The sequence below is a fragment of the Cornus florida genome, unplaced genomic scaffold (genome assembly GCF_030987335.1).
Source record: "Cornus florida cultivar Cherokee Brave unplaced genomic scaffold, ASM3098733v1 CherokeeBrave_3.0.0_Hap2_Chr05, whole genome shotgun sequence".
NCBI lineage: Eukaryota > Viridiplantae > Streptophyta > Magnoliopsida > Cornales > Cornaceae > Cornus > Cornus florida.
In genome coordinates, this window is record NW_026775575.1 from 58,351,244 (window position 1) to 58,371,356 (window position 20,113).

Sequence of the window (20,113 nt, forward strand, 5' to 3'; positions counted from 1 at the left end):
TGCTAATCTAAAAAATCTCAAAGTTTCCTTGATTATAATAGTACAAGAACATCAATCAGAGAGGAAACTTGCACTGAATATAGAGAAAGAAAACAATATGTGAGAGAAGACGGACAAAAGGGGGGTGGTGGTTCGTTGGAATTTCTCACCGAAGAAAAGGGGCAGAGCTAGAATTGCAAAGTGGACTGGGCTAAAGCCTTGTACACCTTTCCTATGTTCAATAAGGCATCTAAAAATGTCGGTTCGTGCTTTACTGCTTGAAGAGCCCTGTTTGGATTACCTGCCTCCATGAAAAGGCCAGCAAAGATTGGACCATGCAATAACAGAAGTTGGTTGTTCGCAAAGAGCCTCAATGTAGCAATTCAAGTAATAGTTCTTCCTTTGCTCCTCCGAGTTCATCAATGTTTTATCTCAAGTGAAGTTTTGTGAGATTCAAACAATTTCTGGGGCGATTCTATGGCCCTAAGATCCTAAGTGAAACTTAAATGATAGGATGAAGAAAACGTTCTCAAGTTAAATAGTGGATGAAAGATGAACAGTGAACAATTCTAATGTGTGTGATAGGTGCATTCGACCCATCCGTAAGTTGAACAAAAGATTAGAGTTGGACATGATTTATAAGAGGAAAATAAATATAAAGTAGAACACATTTGATTAGTTGCTCCTGTATTAATAATCTATACTCAATTAGAGGGAATTGTAAGGACAATTCTTGGTAAATGAACATTACTTTAATTATTTATTATATGTATAATGTAATTGAGTTTAAACTTTGGGTCAGTCCACACTGATTTAGTTGGACAGCCCGCAATACGTGATCCTAATAGTGGGTTGCTATAAATTGGGCCTTAAACAATTGTACCATTTTTTATTTGGGTTCGGTCGGGTCTTACGCAGAGCCCATTAATTCAACAACAAATGTAATTCTAGTGGAAGGAAGAAAAATAGCAATTGGAGTAGGGCCGGCCCTGGCCCAAGGCGACCAAGGAGGTGGCCTTGAGCCTCAAATTTGAAATTTTAGAGGGCCTCAAAATTTTGAGGCCCATCGAGGATGTAAAAAAAAAAATTTAAGTTAAGACAAGTCTTGGTTTGAGGCCCATAGGAATGGAAAAATAAAAATACGGAGTATTAAGTTAGGGCAAGTTTCAGACGACACAATCTGCTTCGACACTCCGCAGGGCGCAGCCTCCGCTATCGCCTCAGGTGACAAGGTATGTTCATCCTCTCTCTCTCTTCTCTCTCCTTTTGCATGAATCGATCTTTTATATATGTTTCTTTCTTTCGTTCATCTCATCATTTGATTTGTTCTAACTTTGGTTCGTTTGATTCGGACCTTTACCTTTGTTCCAATGGTGAAAAGTAGCTTCCAAACTAGTATTTTTTTTGTGTGTGTGTGTGTCAGTGTGTGATGGCTATCAAAAGTTGAATGAATATATTATGGTTCTCTTAGTATTTTAATAAATGTGTGCCTTTCTACATGTGTCTTTCATGGCGATCGAGTCCATAATCTATGGCAGGTAACCTTTTTTTTTTTTTTTTTTTTTTTTTTTTCCTCTCCCTATTTCCACTCCAATCGCACAACAGCAACAACCATACCCCTTTTCCTCATAATTTTTTACATTTTCACATTCATTCCTACGATAATTAAGGATCCCTTCTAGTGGGTTGAGCCTTTGAGGGAATAATTAACTTTTTCAATCTCTAAATTATGCTCATACTTAAAAGTGCCAAATTAAGGTTTTTTATATATTTTATTTTTATATGAAGATACATACCACCATTATTGATGTTATTTGAAGTTGGCTCAGCTAGAATTTCAGTTAATAATACTGTCAAAGCACTTGCCATCAGAATATACAAACACATGGAAATTAAGAGCGGGCTTTAACAAAACAAAAATTAATGGTTTTTCTATTAATTTGCACAGGTATTCTGTAGCAATGATCAACCAATCACTGCCTCCCAAAAAAAAACAAACACAAAGTGTAGTGTAGTTAATATAAAGAGTGAAAGACAAAACTATATATGATAGTGGATGCCACATATAACCTAAAAGTTGCACTACTTCTTCAGTACTATAAGGTCAGCCTCCTATAATATATATAGTCACCTCATCTCCACATATTTTTGTCATCTGTAATCATCAAATTTTAGTAGCTATATAAACAATTAATGTAAAAGAAGCTGCAGTTTTCTGTTCTCTAGTAAACTGCTCTCTTCATTTTTTATTTTGTGCCTGTGAAAATTTCGCACTCTTTAATTGATTGGTTTATTGTTATTAGTTAGCTGTCTTATGCACACTGCATATGCGCACAATTATTTATTGATGATGATAGATTTATAATTATTAGTTAGTTGTCTTACGCAAACTGCACAGGCACGCAATTATTTATTGGTTGTGATAAAAAGTTATAGTTATTAGTTAGTTGTCTTAAGCACACTGCACAGACGCACAATTATTTATTGGTGGTGATAGATTTATAGTTATTAGTTAGTTGCCTTATGGACACTATACAGGCGAACAATTATTTCAGGTCCCAGGATACCTGTGCTTACTTGTGATAGTGATTGTTGTGAGGATTAGATCGAAATGAGGTTGAGATTAAACACATTTTCTTCTAAGCATACGATTTACACTCTTGAAAATGTGGTATTTTTGTGGGTTTAGTGGTCCCCTTATTATATTCAATTTGGATAGATGAAAATTAGAAAGCGATAGTAAAAGAAAATAGGGTTGAATAAAAGGAAAATATAATTTTTCATTCTGTATTTGACTAGCTAGCATGAAAATTTTCAACAAAATAATCGAAGTTACTATTTTATAATTTGAATAGAATGAAACTTGTCATTAAAAAAAAAGGACATCATTATAAGTTCTTAAATTTTTATGTAGGAAATAAAAAATTTTGTGTGATTTTTGTTGATAAATTTTATGAAAAAGTCAGATGGTTATGTAAAGCGTTCAGAAAATTTTCATGGGTAAATTACACGGACCTCCCCTATATTTTCCATAATTACACGGACTTCCCCCATGGTTTGCAAAATTACATATACCTCCCCTAAAAATGAAACTAACCTACATGGATCTTCCCTAAAAATGAAACTAACCTACATGGATCTCCCTTATATATCAGTCAGCGCGAGTCAATGATGAATTTATTATTCACCTGGCCAATAACCACCACCACCACCTCCTATCAACCTACAAACATTTTACCTCTTGAGTATGTATAACCATACAAGCATCACATATCAATTTTTGGTAGGAACAGATTTTGGTAGCATCAAATTTGGGTGCTTCAGAACAGTTTATATATATAACCTGTGTCAAAGAAATGGATTGCATATATTAGTGTTTGTGTATATATATTCTAATCTTAAAAATTTCAAAGTTTCCTTGAGTATAATAGTACAAGAACCTCAATCAGAGAGGAAACTTGCACTGAATATAGAGAAAGAAAGCAATATGTGAGAGAAGACGGACAAAAAGGGTGGTGGTGGTTCGTTGGAATTTCTCACCGAAAAACAGGGGCAGAGCTAGAATTGCAAAGTGGACTAGGCTAAAAGGAAGAGTAGTATTGCATATGGACCGGGCTAAGAGGAAGAGTAGTATTGCATATGGACCGGGCTGTGAACTGATGTATAATTGTACTAATTATTATTATTTTTGGACTTGGGCTATAGCCCAGGTTAGCCCTCAGTAGCTCTGCATCTGCCGGAAAAGATGGTGGTGGTGGTGTGATTTACAGAGTAGAAAGAGAGGAGAGGAATGGAAATTTTATATAAAAAAAACAGTTATACAGTTGTTCCGGATTCAATAGATCAAACAATAAGCAAGAATCAATGTCTTCCACGATCTACATGCACTAGTGAATCTCGAAAAAAAAAAAAAAAAATTTGTACAAAGTCCTGATCAAAACAGAGGCAGCGAGACTTGATTCCTTCACGACGTCTTCGGAAAACGTCATTGTCGAGAGTTTCGATGCGGGTGAGGCTGAACAAGATGCAGTGATTGCGGTGGCTAAAATGGTAGACGTGGTGATCCAACGATGGTGGCGATGATGGTGGACGAGCTAGATGGTACCCACAACAAAGAAAAACAACACCCAATTGCCGGAATCTGACATGTTGCTGGAATTCCCAATTTGATGAGGTATTTTTCACATTCCTTTTTGGAGAAAGTAGCTCCAGTGATTAATTGGGTCTTTGAAGCAAACTCACCAGAACAAAAAAAATATGAAGCACACCCATAAAAGAACACCCCCAAAAATAAGAAGCACACCCACTGAAACAAAGTTCACCGAAAATAAGAAGCACACGCACTGAAACCCACCTAAAGGTTGAAGTTCATCGTGTTAAAGTTTACCAGAACTGAAGCTTTCTCCACTGTTAATCTCTCTCTCTCTAAAAACCCCCATCAAAATGTTTGTATATATACATACATATATATCTAAATGCAAATGGGTAGTTCAGTCAATTACCATAACAAATTGAGGACATTTCAATAAATTAGATAGGTCTGTTAGCCCATATATTTGATGGTTCATCACTACGAGGGGAGGTTCGTGTAGGTTAGTTTTATTTTTAGTGGAGGTCCATGTAATTATGGCAAACCATAGGGGAGGTCCATGTAATTTACATAATTTTCATTTATTTTCATTTTCTTATTATTTCTATCTAACCAAATGAAGCCTTAACGTAGTCATTATAGTTAGGACAAAATTATCACTCAATGTGGAGATGATGACACACTATAGCTACTTGAGGAGAAAAACTTGTTTAAACCAGAGATATGATGCACCTTATTCACAATAGTGTGTGCGCCGAAGATATGGTGCACCTCACTCACAAAAAAAGTGGACCTCACCAGTAAGTCCCACCACTACTGTTAGTGAGGTGTACCATTCCTTCGGCTTAAACAAGTTTTTTTTTTTTTTTTCCTCACTTGTGACATTCCCAAAGCCTTGCACACCTTTCCTATGTTCAATAAGGCATCTAAAAATGTCGGTTTGTGCTTAACTGCTTGAAGAGCCCTGTTTGGATCACCTGTCTCCATGAAAAGGCTAGCAAAGATTGGACCATGCAATAACAAAAGTTGGTTGTATGCAAAGAGCCTCAATGTAGCAATTGTATGACTCTTGCACTATGATCACACATTGGTCATGGTGAGGAGACCCAAGTAATTCAAGTAATAGTTCTTCCTTTGCTCCTTCGAGTTCATCAATATTTTATCTTAAGTTAAGTTTTGTGAGATTCAAACAGTTTCTGGGGCGATTCTATGGCCATGAGATCTTAAGTGAAACTTGAATGATAGGATGAAGAAAACGTTATCAAGTTAAATAGTGGATGAAAGATGAACAATAAACAATTCTAATATGCGTGATAGGTGCATTCAACCCATCCGTAAATTGAACAAAAGATTGAAGTTGGACATGATTTATAAGAGGAAAATAAAGATAAAGTAGAACACATTTGATTAGTTGCTCCTGTATTAATAATCTATACTCAATTAGAGGGAATTGTAAGGACAATTCTTGGTAAATGAACATTACTTTATTTATTTATTTATTATATGTATAATGTAATTGAGTTTAAACTTTGGGTCAGTCCATACTGATTTAGTTGGACAGCCCACAATACATGATCATAATAGTGGGTTGCTACAAAACGGGCCTTAAACGATTGTACCATTTTTTTTTTGGGTTTCGTCTTACGCAGAGCCTACATTTAACCCTAGCAAATAGCGCCAGTAGCCAGTAATTGACATCAATGTAACCCTAGCGGAAGGAAGATAAAGAGCAAATGGAGACGCCTACATTTTGTTATGCACAGTTCCTGACTGTTTGATCTTCATCGTCCTTCTCGTCCGGTACCAATTCTCTACAGTTCAGGTGTTTCGAGTTCGATAAAAAGGCTTTCAAATTCAAATCCTCTTCAAGATTCTCAGTTCGCGCCTCCTTTGCTGGAGCCGATGATTCTGGTACACACTCTCTGTAATATATGTATATTTGTATATGTATATATGAATATATTTACTTGTATTTGTATACATGCCATTTGATCAAACATTTACTGTTTGTATTTTTTCTTAATTGCAGTGGTGACTCTTCTTGATTACGGGGCTGGTAATGTTCAGATTATCAGAATTGCTATTCGTCATCTTGGCTTTGACACCAAAGATGTAATATTTTTTTCTTTTCTTATTGTTTTTGTCTTTATTTTCAGTATGTGAATGTCTAAATTATTTATCAGGAATTGTAAGATTGAAAATTTAATTTATTTTACTTTTGTGTGGTTTCTCGGCAACCAAATTGAGCATTGTATCACTCATTTTAGGTTAAGTATGTGGAATTCTTTGAAATGAGCTGTTGTGTTGCATATTGAGCTTGAAACATGAAGGGGGTTATTCTTTTAGCTATGCTTAAGCATATAATTAAGCAAGAGGGATGAGTAGTTTGATGTTGTTTGGAAGTATTATGAGTATGGCCTTTTGTGTTAATCCTAGTGACGATTTTACATGAGGCGACTGTAAATGAGTGAATCCACAACTCAACTCTCTACTGACCTAAAAGAAATTCTTCAATCCTAAATATCCTAGGTGCGCTTGGATGCACCTTTGAAGCTTCTTATGTATTTTCAAGATTGAAAAAGAAGACATATTAGATATCTGTGTGAAAATAGTGTTAAAGCGGGGTGCGGAAGCTATTAGTTGATTTTAATTGTGATTAGCTCCTTTAATGCCCTAGATCTGATTATTAGGTCAACTTGCTCAATTTACAATTGATTAAATTATATGATCAATTTAAACATTCACAATCATAAATATAAATACTTAAAAGTAAAGCAAGTTAGGGTTAAAGAGATTGCACCAGGATTTTTAGCGAGAAAACCCCAGTTGATAAAATACGTCAACTGTTTGCGTGGGAAAACCTTGTGGACTGTGCAGTCCAAAGTAAACCGATCCACTATGTTTGAAACAAAGTACACTGAACTTTGACTCTGGCTCACACTCTATCGTTCTACCAAACACCAATTGCTGACAATCCTCTGGCTTTGCGACTCCTCGTCTAACAGCAACTTGACCTCAGGCTTATGCTTGATCTCTATAGAAGAGTAGCAGGTAGATCAAACAACACACCTCGAATGCTCCAACCCTTTCAAAGTATGATCACTTTTACTTTTGTTCTTCAAGATCTGAACTCGATGTAGAAGAATTAAATCCTGCTTTTTATTCGGAATCTCTGAATCTTCAATATAGCTCCAATTTCGATGATATAGAGAACAACACTACTAAATCACTCATGAATATGTGCGGGTGCTCTCATAAATAAATTCAGAACAATCAGATTTGATTTTATGAATTTTCTCTTTCTAAAAGGCTTTCTCAAAATATAGAATTGATTTTCCCTAAAGCTATAAATAAACCTAGAAGACTAACAAGGTTTATATAGAGTTTATAAAGTCCTAATCCCTTAGAAAATATGAAAAATTTCGTGCATAGGACTTGGAAAGAAGTTAGGATAAAAAAAAAAAAAGGAAACAATCAAAAGAAGGAAACTGAAATTGGAATACTACTAGGACTTCTTGAACTGATTCAGCCCCCTTGAACCGGTTCAAGATGACCACCAGCAAAGAATCCCTCGGATTCTTGAACCAGTTCAGCCCCATTGAACCGATTCAAGATGGCCGGTCTTGAAGGTCTGCTGATGTTGAACCAGTTCAGCCTCGTTGAACCAGTTCAAGATGGACATAATATAAATTATTCCTTAAAAGCTTCCAAAACCCTTTCTAAATGTTCTCACTACCTCTCAAAACTTCTTAAAGCATTGTTCTCATCATTTCGGAGTGTAGTATATCATGAATACTTGAACTTCTTCAAATCCGCATCCGATCTTCAATTTTTGAAATTTTGAACCGAAAAATTACAACTCGATCGGACTTGTTTTGACAACGAAATTAGCTAATTACAAAATATATATCTCACAATCTTCCCCTTTGGCAATTTCGTGACAAAACCCTAAAAACAAATCGGCAATCTACCCAAGCAGGAAAGTAAATTACAATGAATGTTAAAGGAAATAAATCGCGGTCTATTCGGAAGGGTTGGGATGCCTTTTCTGCTAATATCAGATCAAAGTTCATGATGGACGTCGCGTTCGGTTTTAGGAAGATCTTTGGTGTGGTGATCAACCACTATCTCGTTCATTTCCTAGATTATTTGGTATTGTAGTCGATAAACATGCCTTTGTAGCTGATTGTTATCGTCTTGATAGCAGTGGGATTACGTGGGATGTACACTTTCGGCGCTCTTTTCAGGATTGGGAGATCGATAAGGTTTGTGTTTTTTTGGATCTTCTGTATCGGCAGGAGGGTGTTGGCTAAGGTAATGATGATTTGATTTGGGTTCTTTCTTCCCACGGTCGTTTCGAAGTAAAGTCTTTGTTTTTATGTCTGTCTCATTTTGTTAATTATGTTTTCCAGTGGAAAACTTTTTGGCGATCCATGGCTCCAACTAGGGTGACTTTCTTTGTTTGGACCGCTGTTTGGGGAAAGATTTTGACAGTTGATAATTTAAAGAAAAGGGGCAATTGTATTGTTAATCGGTGTTGTCTATGCAAGAATAATGGGGAGTCTGTTGACCACCTCCTTATGCATTGCCTTGTGGCATATGACTGTTGGAATCTTATTTTTGGGCTATTTGGCATGTGTTGGGTAATGCCACGATCTACTAAGGAATTGATTCATGTTTGGAGAGGTTGTCGCGTGAGCAGGGATGTACACGATTTCTGGAGAGTTATCCCACATTGTGTCTGGTGGTGTATTTGGAAAGAGAGAAATAGTAGAATGTTTGAAGATAAAGAGTGGTCTACGGCAATGGTGAAACATCACATTCTTCATTCTCTTTTCAATTATGTGAAGAAGAGTTCTTACTCTTCTTTTGATGATTTAATTATTTTCTTGGATTCTTTGGGGCCTTAGTCCTGGATCCATTTTTGTAATAGGGACGCGTTCCCCTTTTGAATGCCTTTTTTTTATATTATTATTACTTATCAAAAAAAAAAAAAAAAAAAAAAAGAAATAAATCGCGGAAATTTTTCTTGAACCTCATGAAGCAACCTTTAAAACAATTCAGCAATCTACCCAAGCAGGAAAGTAAATTACAATGATTGTTAAAAGGAAATAAATCGCGGAAATTTTTCTTGAACCTCATGAAGCTTCAACACTTATAGCAACTTGTAATCTGCACATTAGCTTAAACACAACTACTGTGAAGTTTAATCAAGAAAATAAACACAAGCATAAAGTAGCAAAGCTAATAATGCCTGAATATCAACGCAATATGAATGCAATGATCAATATTTCTCCCCCTTAATGCAAAAAAATATCTCTCCCCCTTTTTGTCACAAATTAACAAGGGTCTCAAAGAAGAAAAATCATAGAAATAGGAAGCAACCAACCATATAAATCTTGTAAATTGAAACCAATGAGAATGTAAACTCCACAAGATTATATGTATTAACACAAATAACCAAGATCAATTCTTTTATGTTCCACAAACTTAATAAGTGTAGTAAAATCACCACCAAATTCCAAAAACATATGATCTGTCAACTGTTCTAATTTTAGATAATAAATCAATGATATCACATATCCTTAGAAATCAAACAATCAACATGTGCAAAAGACAATTTTTATTTTTATTTTATTTCTCTCTTTGTGCTTCATTTTTCTTTTTGCTCATTGGCTGTTTTCACTCTTATGGGCAGCCAGCTCTTTCCCTTATTCCCATTTGTTTCGAGTCAAGGTAGCTTCGGACAACAAATATTTTTCTTTCTTTTTCAAAATCTTTTCATTCCAAACTGTTTTTTTTATCTTCGGACAACAAAGGTAGCCTTTTCCATCTCACCTTTTTTAAGACAACAAATATTTTTCTTTCTTTTTCAAAATATTTTCATTCCAAACCTTTTTTATTTTATTTTATTTTATTTTATTTTTTACTCTTTTGGTCTAAAACATACATAGAAAGTTTAAGTTCCAAGACAATGATCAATCGTATCAACATTATCTTTGACCAAAACAATGACATCAAACACAAGTAAATGTATTATCAATGATTCATTTACTATACGAAATAAGTAAGCGAAACCAATTTTCATCAAATCATAGCCATAGTATGTTTTACACATATCATCCATTTGTCATGAAACTCCTTGTGTTCAACATACTCGATCAATATGATTTGCTCAACTTCCCAAAAACATAATCTAGATACTCAAGATATGCATGAAAATCCTTTCTAGAATATGTCTTTGCAATGCATCTAATCAAGACAACAGACACCAATAGATTTCCTAAAATGAGAAAACTTAGAAGCATCTAATGGTTTAGTGAGAATATCAGCCAAATTCTTATTAGTATGCACTATTTCCAAAGACACGACATTTTGTTCAACAAGTTCCCTAAGATGCAGTCAACAACTGCACTTGGCTACCTAAAGTTTACAGTGGGCATGGCATGATAAATGCTACACAGAAGGTCCATTCATCACAGTCCTCTCATACTACAAATTGGTTCTTCCTCTATTCTCTAACACACCCACACTAGATATGGACTAAACTGTCTCATGATGTTTTAAAAGCAGCTCAAGTATTGTTTCTAAAATATGAACAGCCTCTGCCATTTTATTATGAAGTTAAAAGCAGGTAAAGCATTAATCACACTTGCTTCAATTTTTCCCTGCTTTCCAGATTAAATCAGTTTTAGGACTTTTTCTTCACTAAGAAACCCTGCCTTTATTTTTTCTAAGGAAATGAAGGTTGCATATATGGTCAATCAAGGTATGATGAATATTTCTCAACTTTCTATTTCATGCATTTTGTTTGAAACAAATAGAAATTTTTTTTTTTCTTTTTTCAGTAAGTAACAAATAGAATTTTCATATATATATATATATATATATATATATATATATATATATATATATACGTACATATTCTTAATTTTTAATTTTTAATTTTTAATTTTTCTTTTTCCAAAGCAAAACAACATTCATTGTTATGTTCAAACAAAGATACAATCAGAAGCTGCAATTTCTAACACATCAGTTGGAAACATATGGCCCAAAAAATTAGCAACTTTATTGGTCTCACGCCTCACCAATTTTACACTCAGATGAGTTGAGGATGCTAATGTATGAGGAATCTAATATCCTCTTCAATCACAGCAATAGACTCAAGGCAAGAAGAAAAATCAGAAAAAGAAACACAATCCCCTTCAATTACTCGTGTGGAGCTGCAATTGAACAGCCCACTGTATTGCCTTTCTTGCTATCAAAGCTCATAATAGCAGAACCCACTGTATTACTTTAATAAAAATAAATAAAAACCAATAATTTAATTAAAAACTAGAAAAGTTGTTTGAAGATACAATTTGTGTGACCTAAGTGTGTAATCATGTAACTTAAAAAAAATAATAATAAAATAAATAAAAAGAAGAAGAAGAAGAAGAAGAAGAAGAAGAAGATAAATTAAGAAATTAGTAGTAAGAACGCTAACCAGTGACGTTTCAAAGCATCGACCAATTCGTGGTAGGCTTAGGCAGCTCCTTCGCTGATCACAACAGAATGAGGAGGAATTTGTATATTTCAAAACCCTATTCTTATCGAAGAGTAGGAACGTGAAAAAATTTAGAGAGAGAGAAGGAAAGGGAAGATGAACCAACAGGAATCAGAGAAAGAAGAAAGAGGTTTTTCGGAAGTAAAGCAACATCAAAGGAGAGAAATAGAAGAGAGAGAGAGTACTCACAATATATCGCAGTCGCCTCCCAAATCGCCTTCTCTAGGGTTTCAGAGGAGAGAGAAAACATCGGGCCAAATGTTGCAAACTACCATGTAAGTTACTTCCTCCGCTACAGTGTTAGACCCAACTTACTTCTCCCGCTACAGTGCTTTTTATTGGGCTACAGTATTGAAACAACAAAAAACACCATTTTGGTGTTTCAAATTTACTACTATTTAAAACAATGTTTTAGTACTGTTTAAAACAAAACAAGTGCTACCAAACTTGTTTTTGGGCCTGAAATGAAGCCCTGCAACAAAAACACCAAAGTAAAACATATAACCAACAGGCCCTTATTGGTTTGTTATTTAAACAGATTTCTTACACTATTCATCCATGTTGGTTTCTCTGGCAGCAGACTTCATGTACAACTACATGTCAAGAGACGTCACAGCAAGCTTTGGTTATGATTACATCCTTCGACAGGTAACTCCTGCAATTGAATTTTTTTGATATCCATGACATAAATATTTGCATATTCTCTTGTTCACGATTGTTGTATGTTTGATTATTAGTTAACATTCTTGATTGTTAATCCATGACATATGATTTATTTCACTCAAGTATGCGTACAATATACAAAAACTGGGCCAACAAGCCTGCCAATTCCAACAATTTGTTTTTATAGCCTATCAGTCTATGAAATGTATCGCATGTTAATAACATTTCTTCCCTTACTGTGGAAATGGTTATCCAATAACTGTCACCTCAGTGCTGTTAGAGGATGTCACCATCTAAGTGAGCTAAAAATCTCTTTGAATACCACCAAATTGCGAGTAGTTAATTTTGTACCAAATTTGTTGAAATCTTGTCTTGAAGAATTATAATAGAGTCTCTCTCTCTCTAATTGAGTCTTTCTGTTTTTCCACTTGTACGCTTATTTGAAGGTTAAATCCTATTTCTTGTGCAACATGCCATTGTGTTCTTTTGCCAACCAAATCTTCCTCTATTCTTTTGAGTACATACATGGTGAACAATGAGGGTCTGCTTCTGATTTTCACGTTTCTTGATATTGATGGTTTTCAATGCTTCACCTTTGAAGGCTTAATCCTATTTCTTATGCAACATGCCATTGTGTTCTTTTGCCAACCAAATCTTTCTCTATTCTTTTGAGTAGCTACATGGTTAACAATGAGGGTCTGCTTCCGATTTACACATTTCTTGATATCGATGGTTTTCAATACTTCACCTTTGAAGGCTTAATCCTATTTCTTGTGCAACATGCCATTGTGTTCTTTGGCGAACCAAATCTTTCTCTATTCTTTTGAGTAGCTACATGGTGAACAATGAGTGCCTGCTTCCGATTTACACATTTCTTGATATCGATGGTTTTCAATGTTTCACCTTCTTGTTCCAATAGAAACTCTTATTTAGTTATTTAAATTTTCCTTGTAAGAAACATTTACTGATGAGAGAACAAAGAATAATTTAAATGGACGAACAATAAGTGCACCGAAGCTCCACTAGCTGCAGCAGATGGTAATAAACAAGGGAAGAAAAACACAAGAACGACATTGATCATTATCTTTTGATTCTCGTGTCTAGCGTAATGTTAGAAGAAAAGTGGATGCTAGCCAAAATGCCTTTGGTAGGACAACAAATGAACTGAGCTGAGCCGATCTCTACAGTTTTATCAAATAGCTTTCTTCAAGAGTTTTCTTTTTCTGCTGGGGAAGGGGCACGCAAGGTAGTTCGGTTGGCTTACATCCTAGGTTGAAGCTGAGCCAAAATCTGTTCTACTAACCTTAGCCAAACTCTCGGGTGAAATGTTTGTGCTCGGCTCATTAAGGTTGGAGAGGTTATCGAGCTCGGATTGTGTTCGAATGAGCTTGACCTATCAAATCTCAGGTTTGAATCGTTTGGTTGTCATTGTTCACCAAAGCTTGTGCTTGGGCAGCATGGCAACTTGAGCTTGTTCTCTTATTTTCTTTTTCAAATTTATAGATACATAGTGATGTTATACATTTATATTCTATAGTTAACTATTTTTGAAAAAAGATACAGTAACATACAGAGTAAGAAATAATATATATACATACATGAGAGATACAGTAATAGATATACACACCTAAATCTGGCCTCATTTTATATGCTATGTCCTAGGTGAGAGAGCTTCCCTTTGCTTCTTCTATTGAAAAAGACACTTCGGTTAAACAAAAGAGATTAGAGAGAGTTGTAAGTTTGGACAAGAGAAATGGGACCGAGACTGATCTTCAATGATCATAGGCTTATCGTAACTAGAAAAAACTGGAGAGATTAAAGATAGAGTTATAATTTGTGAGATGATAGAAAAGGATTAGAAGATTATGGATAATGATTTTATATTCTAAGGACTGTTTTGATATAAGGAAAATCTTCAGGTTTGTTTAGATTTGAGGGTGTACTATGAGCAGTTCGGGTTTTGCTGAAAATTGGGCTTAATGAACCTACAATGAAATAAAGTATGGCTACATGAATCAAAGTTTTGCCTGATTGGGTGTTTATTAGAAATAAAACTTACGAGTCCTATCGATGAAACAAATTTGGGTTTAGTGAGCCTAGCTTTTATGTCTTTTCATAAGATTGTGCGAGCCAAGCCTGACAATATTTGGGCTTGGTTTGTTGATGAGCCTAAAAAGTTGGCTCAATTTGGCTCATTTACTTGATAAATGAACACAAACTTAGCTCTCTAAGAGGAGCCCTGAGTTATTCACAAATAGTTCACTTTATTTGCAGACTTAGCCTTCGATTGTATTTTTTTCTTTTGTTTGGCCTTGTAAAAATTATTGATTGCTGAATTTGGCAATGTTAATGAATATATGCCACATTGCAATTATGTTGTCTAATTGAAAAAAATAGGTGGTTTTGATGGCTACTATGTTCATTCAAATTTATGCTGTTATTCTACTAGCATTTACATTCAAATTTCCCCAAAAATAAATATCGTATATGTTTATTCTTCTGTTAAAGCAAAATTATCTAAGAGACTAAGACATGCTATTTCGTAATACTTTATAGCCTTATAGGACTGCAAATGAATTGAATTGTTTGTGAACAAAGTGGTGCTCTGTTCTTGTTAGTTCATTGAGTAAATGAATTGGGCTCAAGCTCATTTTTAAGGCTTGTTTAGTAAAAGACCGAGTTGGACTTATTTAAAGGCTATTTCATCAAGTTTGGTGCTTGAGCCAAATGGTCCATTTTTCTTGGGTACCCACCTGCCCTTCTGTCACTCAACACTGCAACCTTTGCTTGGAATTCTATTCCCTCTCCACTGGGAGAGATTAATGTATCTATATGTTAGCATAATTATATAGATATCATAAATAAAATATATGTATATGCACTATACAGCATTCTTAGATTTGGAAAAAGAAAAGGAAAAAAAATAATTCAAGTCGAGCCCTAATTTTGTTGAACTATAGTTAGGTGAGCTTGAGATTGGCTAGATCAAACTCGCCCAAACAAGATCTCCAACCTTGATGAGTAGGGATGGCAATGGGCCGGAGTTGTGGGGCAGGTTTGGCTAGACCTTACAAACCCGTCTCGGAATAGGGGCGGAGTTGGTATGACGGATTTTTAAGGCTTGTTTAGTAAAAGACCAAATTAGACTTATTTAAAGGCTAGTTCATCAAGTTTGATGCTTGAGCTAAATGGTCCATTTTTCTTGGGTACCCACCCGCCCTTCTGTCTCCCAACACTGCAACCTTTGCTTGGAATTCTATTCCCTCTCCACCGGGAGAGATTAATGTATGATGTATCTATATGTTAGCATAATTCTATAGATATCATAAATAAAGTATATGTATATACAGCATTCTTAGATTTGGAAAAAGAAAAGGAAAAAAAGAACTCAAGTCGAGCCCTGTTTTTGTTGAACTATAGCTAGCTGAGCTTGAGATTGGCTAGATCAAACTCGCCCAAACAAGATCTCCAACCTTGATGATGATGAGTAGGGATTCATTATTTTGATTATGATCTAGGAGCACTACCAATGTGTTTTGAATATGTCCCGATTAGTCCTGTTTGGGGCAGGCATTCAAATGCTAGGTGATATTCGTTCAGGTCCAACCAGTGCCTTTTTACATTGGCCAATAACCAACTTTGCCCCAGGTTCTAGACTTCTAGCATTTGTCCATTTAGCAACTGTAACCGCAGAGTAATTGTAAGCACGGAATTCCGGATCTACCTACAAATGACTTCTATTTTGAGGTAATTTATGTATTTTTAGGACCTATATATTGGTTGATGTTGTCTTGTGAACAGTGAATCATTTAAAAGATGGCTCTTCAGTCTTTGAAGTGTTCTATAAGAAATATACTGTTAGTTTTAGAAAAGTTAATAGCTCTTGGAGTAAAAACTATGCTAACTATTGCATGTCATCTTTGTATGTGCCGTGGCTTGATCATTAACACTTTTATTGGCAAACCTGATGAACTATTCTATGCTTCCAATAACTAGGGATGGCAATGGGGAGGTTTGGGGTGGTGGGCGGGGATCTCATTCCCCATCCCCATCCCTGTTTAATTTTTTCACTCCCACAACCGCCCCAAAACCCGCCGGGTTTTTCAAAGCAGCCCCCCATCTCCGTCCCCATTTACATAATTGATTCCCCGAACGGGGCAGGCCCGGTCAGGGTGGGGAGTTTTGCCCCCACTACCGATAGCTAAAGAAAAATTTGAAGTATGATAGTAAACTATGCTTTGTTGTTTTGTTTTAAAACAAAATCTGAGTATTTAGGCTACGAAGTGTTTTTATCTAGGAAGATTGAGACAATTAGCAGTAAATTAATTTCTTATCTGGTTTGTTTATTAATCTTGTTCTTGATGTCGATCATATTATTGTAGTTTTTGTCATTATGAATGTTAACAGTTAATATGATTCTTTACCTCTTAGAAATACTAGCAGAAAAGTGGCCAATGTTATTCCTTCTTGTCAAGTCTTTTGAAGGTTTTGTTGCTATGAAATTCCCAAGTCTACTTCGCAGATGATATTATGCTAGATTTTCGTACTGAGTTTGATGTTTTTGCTGCAAAAAGTAGAATTTCAAGTAATTATCATTGTGGTTGATTTGCTGTTATGTATATTCAGTGTCGCCTTAGAGGGAAGGTCGATTCCAATGGCTGCACGTCTGCTTTCCTGGAAGAGCAATTAAATATGGGTCTTAATTTCATTCTTTCTGCAAAGGTGAGAACTAACATGTGCTTGACGTTCTTTTACTAGTTTCCACACCGTGACCTTATTCTTACTAACTTCCAACGTTATATGTTGCAGATAGATCATTGTAAGAAAGATTGCAAGTTCGTATTTGGGTTGGCAGTAGGAGAATAGGGGATAAACACTCTATTTCAGTTGTGCTTATGCTCATTGCAGCATTCAACTTGGCTTTTGGGTTGAATTTTGCATATTGATGCAGAACAAAGAATCAGTTTTGCACATCTTCTCGGGTAACATTATTTGTGGGGAGCAGTGTTAGCTGCTGCAAGTTAATCGTATATGTAATGGTTGATTTTGCGGTTTGGAGCTATTATTATTTAGACTCCCTTAAAGTTTTCCAGGGTTTGCTATACTGGAAATTTAGATGTTTAACAATTTGATTAATTTCTCAAACGATAGTAGAGGTTTGTGTAATGATTTTAGAAGAATTCATTTTGCAGTAAAACTCCAGGTTTATCATGATTTTCTCTATATTTTTTTCGTACCGGATCAACGAGTGGATATGTTCAATGTGAGGCTTTACTAACATCTGCCTGGTTGTTGGCAATGTCATGATTTTCCCTATGAATATCAGCATTATTTGATCATAGAGGCTGTAAGAATCAAGCTCTTCAAATAGTTGATCCTTTGGTTAGGCTTTGTTGGTTTTGTTTCAAGTGACTGTGGTATCAGATAGCGAATAATTTAAGTACAATGACGTTATACATTTGGAAACTTTCAAGGGAGAGCATATCAGCGACTTGGAGGTAGTGAAACTTGGCTACACATACTTCAAACTCTCCATGCGAGAATAATCTTTGAGGGCAGGCGCGATACCAAAATCCATCCTGAAATTCAACAATTTTTCATTAACAGGACTTGTGAAGACGGTTTTGGAGTAATGGAAGTTGAGCTGAATTTCATGTACGGTGCTCTCTACACCAAGATGGAAGTGGTGCATAGCAAGATCGGGTACATTTTCTGCTTTGTATGCTCTATCCTCGTAATGATTTCCTTCCAGCAATTTGAAGCCTCTCATCACAGTAATAAATGTGAATTACGCGGTGTGAAAGCTGTTAGTTGATTTAGTTGTGATTAAATTCCTAAATGACCTAGATGAGATTATTAGGTCAACTTGCCCAATCTTTGTGATTGATTAATTTACCCAAGAATATGATCAATTAAACATCCACAATCGCATATATAAATATCGAAAAGTAAAGCAAGTAAAAGTTAGAGAGATGACACTAAGATTTTAGCGAGGAAACTAATTAGAAAATTTCGAGGATTTTTGCATTGTCCCGAGCATAAAAAGATTCACTATGTATAAAGCAAAATACAATAAACTTTGACTCAGGCTCAAACCCCTTCGTTCTATCAACACTTAATCTATTGAATGTCTCTGATTTTGCAACTTCCCGTTCAACAGTTCTCGACTTTATACTTATGCCTCAAACCTTGTCGAAGGATTGCTAGTAGATCAATAATACTTCGCAAAACACCTTGACCCCTTTAAAGTGTGATCTGAAAAATTCTTCTTATTTGAATCTGAATGTAATATAGAAGAATAGATCTGCTTTTTCAGAATTTCTGAATCTTCAATTATGCTTCAATTCCGATGAGACAGAGAACAACACTACTAAATCGCTCTTGTATATATGTGTGTGCTCTCAAAACAAAACAAAAAATAGAAAAGTCAGATTTGATTTTCTGAAAAATCTCTCTCAAAAAGGCTCTCTCAAAATAATAAAATTGTGTTCCAAAAAGCCGTACCTCAATGTTGAATAAAAGAGAGATTATATAATGTAACAACCCAAATTCACTGGATCCGGATCATTAAATGGGTCGTTGCCTGACCCAAAATCATCCAAGGGTAATTCGGTCCTTTCAAGTTAAATTTTATAAATTAAAGTCCAAAAAGGACAAGATGGTAATTTGCCACAAATTCAAATGGTTTGAGACTCAAAGGACATAAATGTCATTTACTCGTATTACATCATAAATAAAATAAAGTTCGGGACAATGTAGTCTTTTTTATGGTTAAAATATAATTATTGTATTTTAATTAGGTCATAAGATAAATACTCACAACGTTAATTAGGTGCTAAAGAGTAATTAGGGAAACTGAATGAAAAATATATGGAACAGGAACCAGTCAACATGTATTCATTACACGTAAACTGGTTTGGGTCATGCACAGTGATATTGTTCACTGCCAGGATACCGGTCGACGTGTGGGGAAGTTCACGTCGACTGGTTAGAGACGTGTGCAGTGAAAAAGTCCACTACCAAGTTACCGATCGATGTGTGGGGAAGTTCACGTCGAGTGGTTAAGGTCATCTGGTCGACGTATGGGATTTCACGTCGACCGGTTAGGTTATCCTCACCCAAAATGCCACTGTCAAAACCGAAATACACCAACTTTGGTAACTAACCACCCACATCACTACACTCACATACATATTTAAATACATTTCAACACCTAATACAATAACAACAACCACATTGATAATGTAATTTTTAAAAAAATACACTAAAGGATTTAGTGTGATTAAAACTTAATTACATTTCCCAAAATGGACCTAAATACATCACATGTTACAAAATAATACAGTTTAAGTCAACACTTTACAAAATTAGGCCCAATTACAAAAGATAGCAAAAAGAAACGTTTTTCTACTCCAAGCTAAGGCAAAGGTGGATTGTTGTCCGCTATTTATTTTCTGTGTCCTAAAAAATATTAAATAAAAAGGGGTAAGCAGTTGCTCAGTAGGTGATGCCTAAGACACACTTCTTGTAACCTGATGCGACCCGAGCGTGTGCACAAAATAATGCACAACACTTTGGTTTTGGAAATGGTATCAAGCGGGCATCATAGTTTACATTTGTAAACCGCTAGACACTTATACTATGTAGTATGAAGTGAGAAGGAATTGAACCCAAGGGATTGAACACGTGTTGGGACTAAACTTGATTTTAATGCTAATTAGATTGTAAAAGAGAGAAGAGAGAGAGAGAGAAAGAGTGTGAGAGAAAAATATTTTGGTGGAGTGACTAAACTAAAATTCAATTAAAAGCATGAAAATAGAAATGACATTAAACTA

The 20,113-nt window shown here is 35.3% G+C and overlaps 1 protein-coding gene across 1 annotated transcript; it reads left to right on the plus strand.

Annotated features, from left to right (window-relative positions):
* The first annotated feature begins 5,705 nt into the window (after positions 1–5,705).
* Positions 5,706–17,561, plus strand: LOC132306557 (mitochondrial import receptor subunit TOM40-1-like). Its single transcript, XM_059803987.1, has 6 exons — positions 5,706–5,980; positions 6,099–6,181; positions 10,808–10,838; positions 12,196–12,263; positions 16,905–17,000; positions 17,088–17,561. The coding sequence occupies exons 3-6, from the start codon at positions 10,811–10,813 to the stop codon at positions 17,142–17,144; spliced, it is 249 nt and encodes an 82-aa protein (XP_059659970.1). The 5' UTR covers positions 5,706–5,980; positions 6,099–6,181; positions 10,808–10,810; the 3' UTR covers positions 17,145–17,561.
* The last annotated feature ends 2,552 nt before the right edge of the window (positions 17,562–20,113 follow it).

Excerpts from the sequence above, each read along its gene's own strand:
- LOC132306557 (XM_059803987.1), top strand. The coding sequence starts at position 10,811 with ATGAAGGTTGCATATATGGTCAATCAAG. Across the intron at positions 10,839-12,195 it reads TGCATATATGGTCAATCAAG|ACTTCATGTACAACTACATG; the intron begins GTATGATGAATA and ends CTCTGGCAGCAG. Across the intron at positions 17,001-17,087 it reads ATTTCATTCTTTCTGCAAAG|ATAGATCATTGTAAGAAAGA; the intron begins GTGAGAACTAAC and ends TATATGTTGCAG.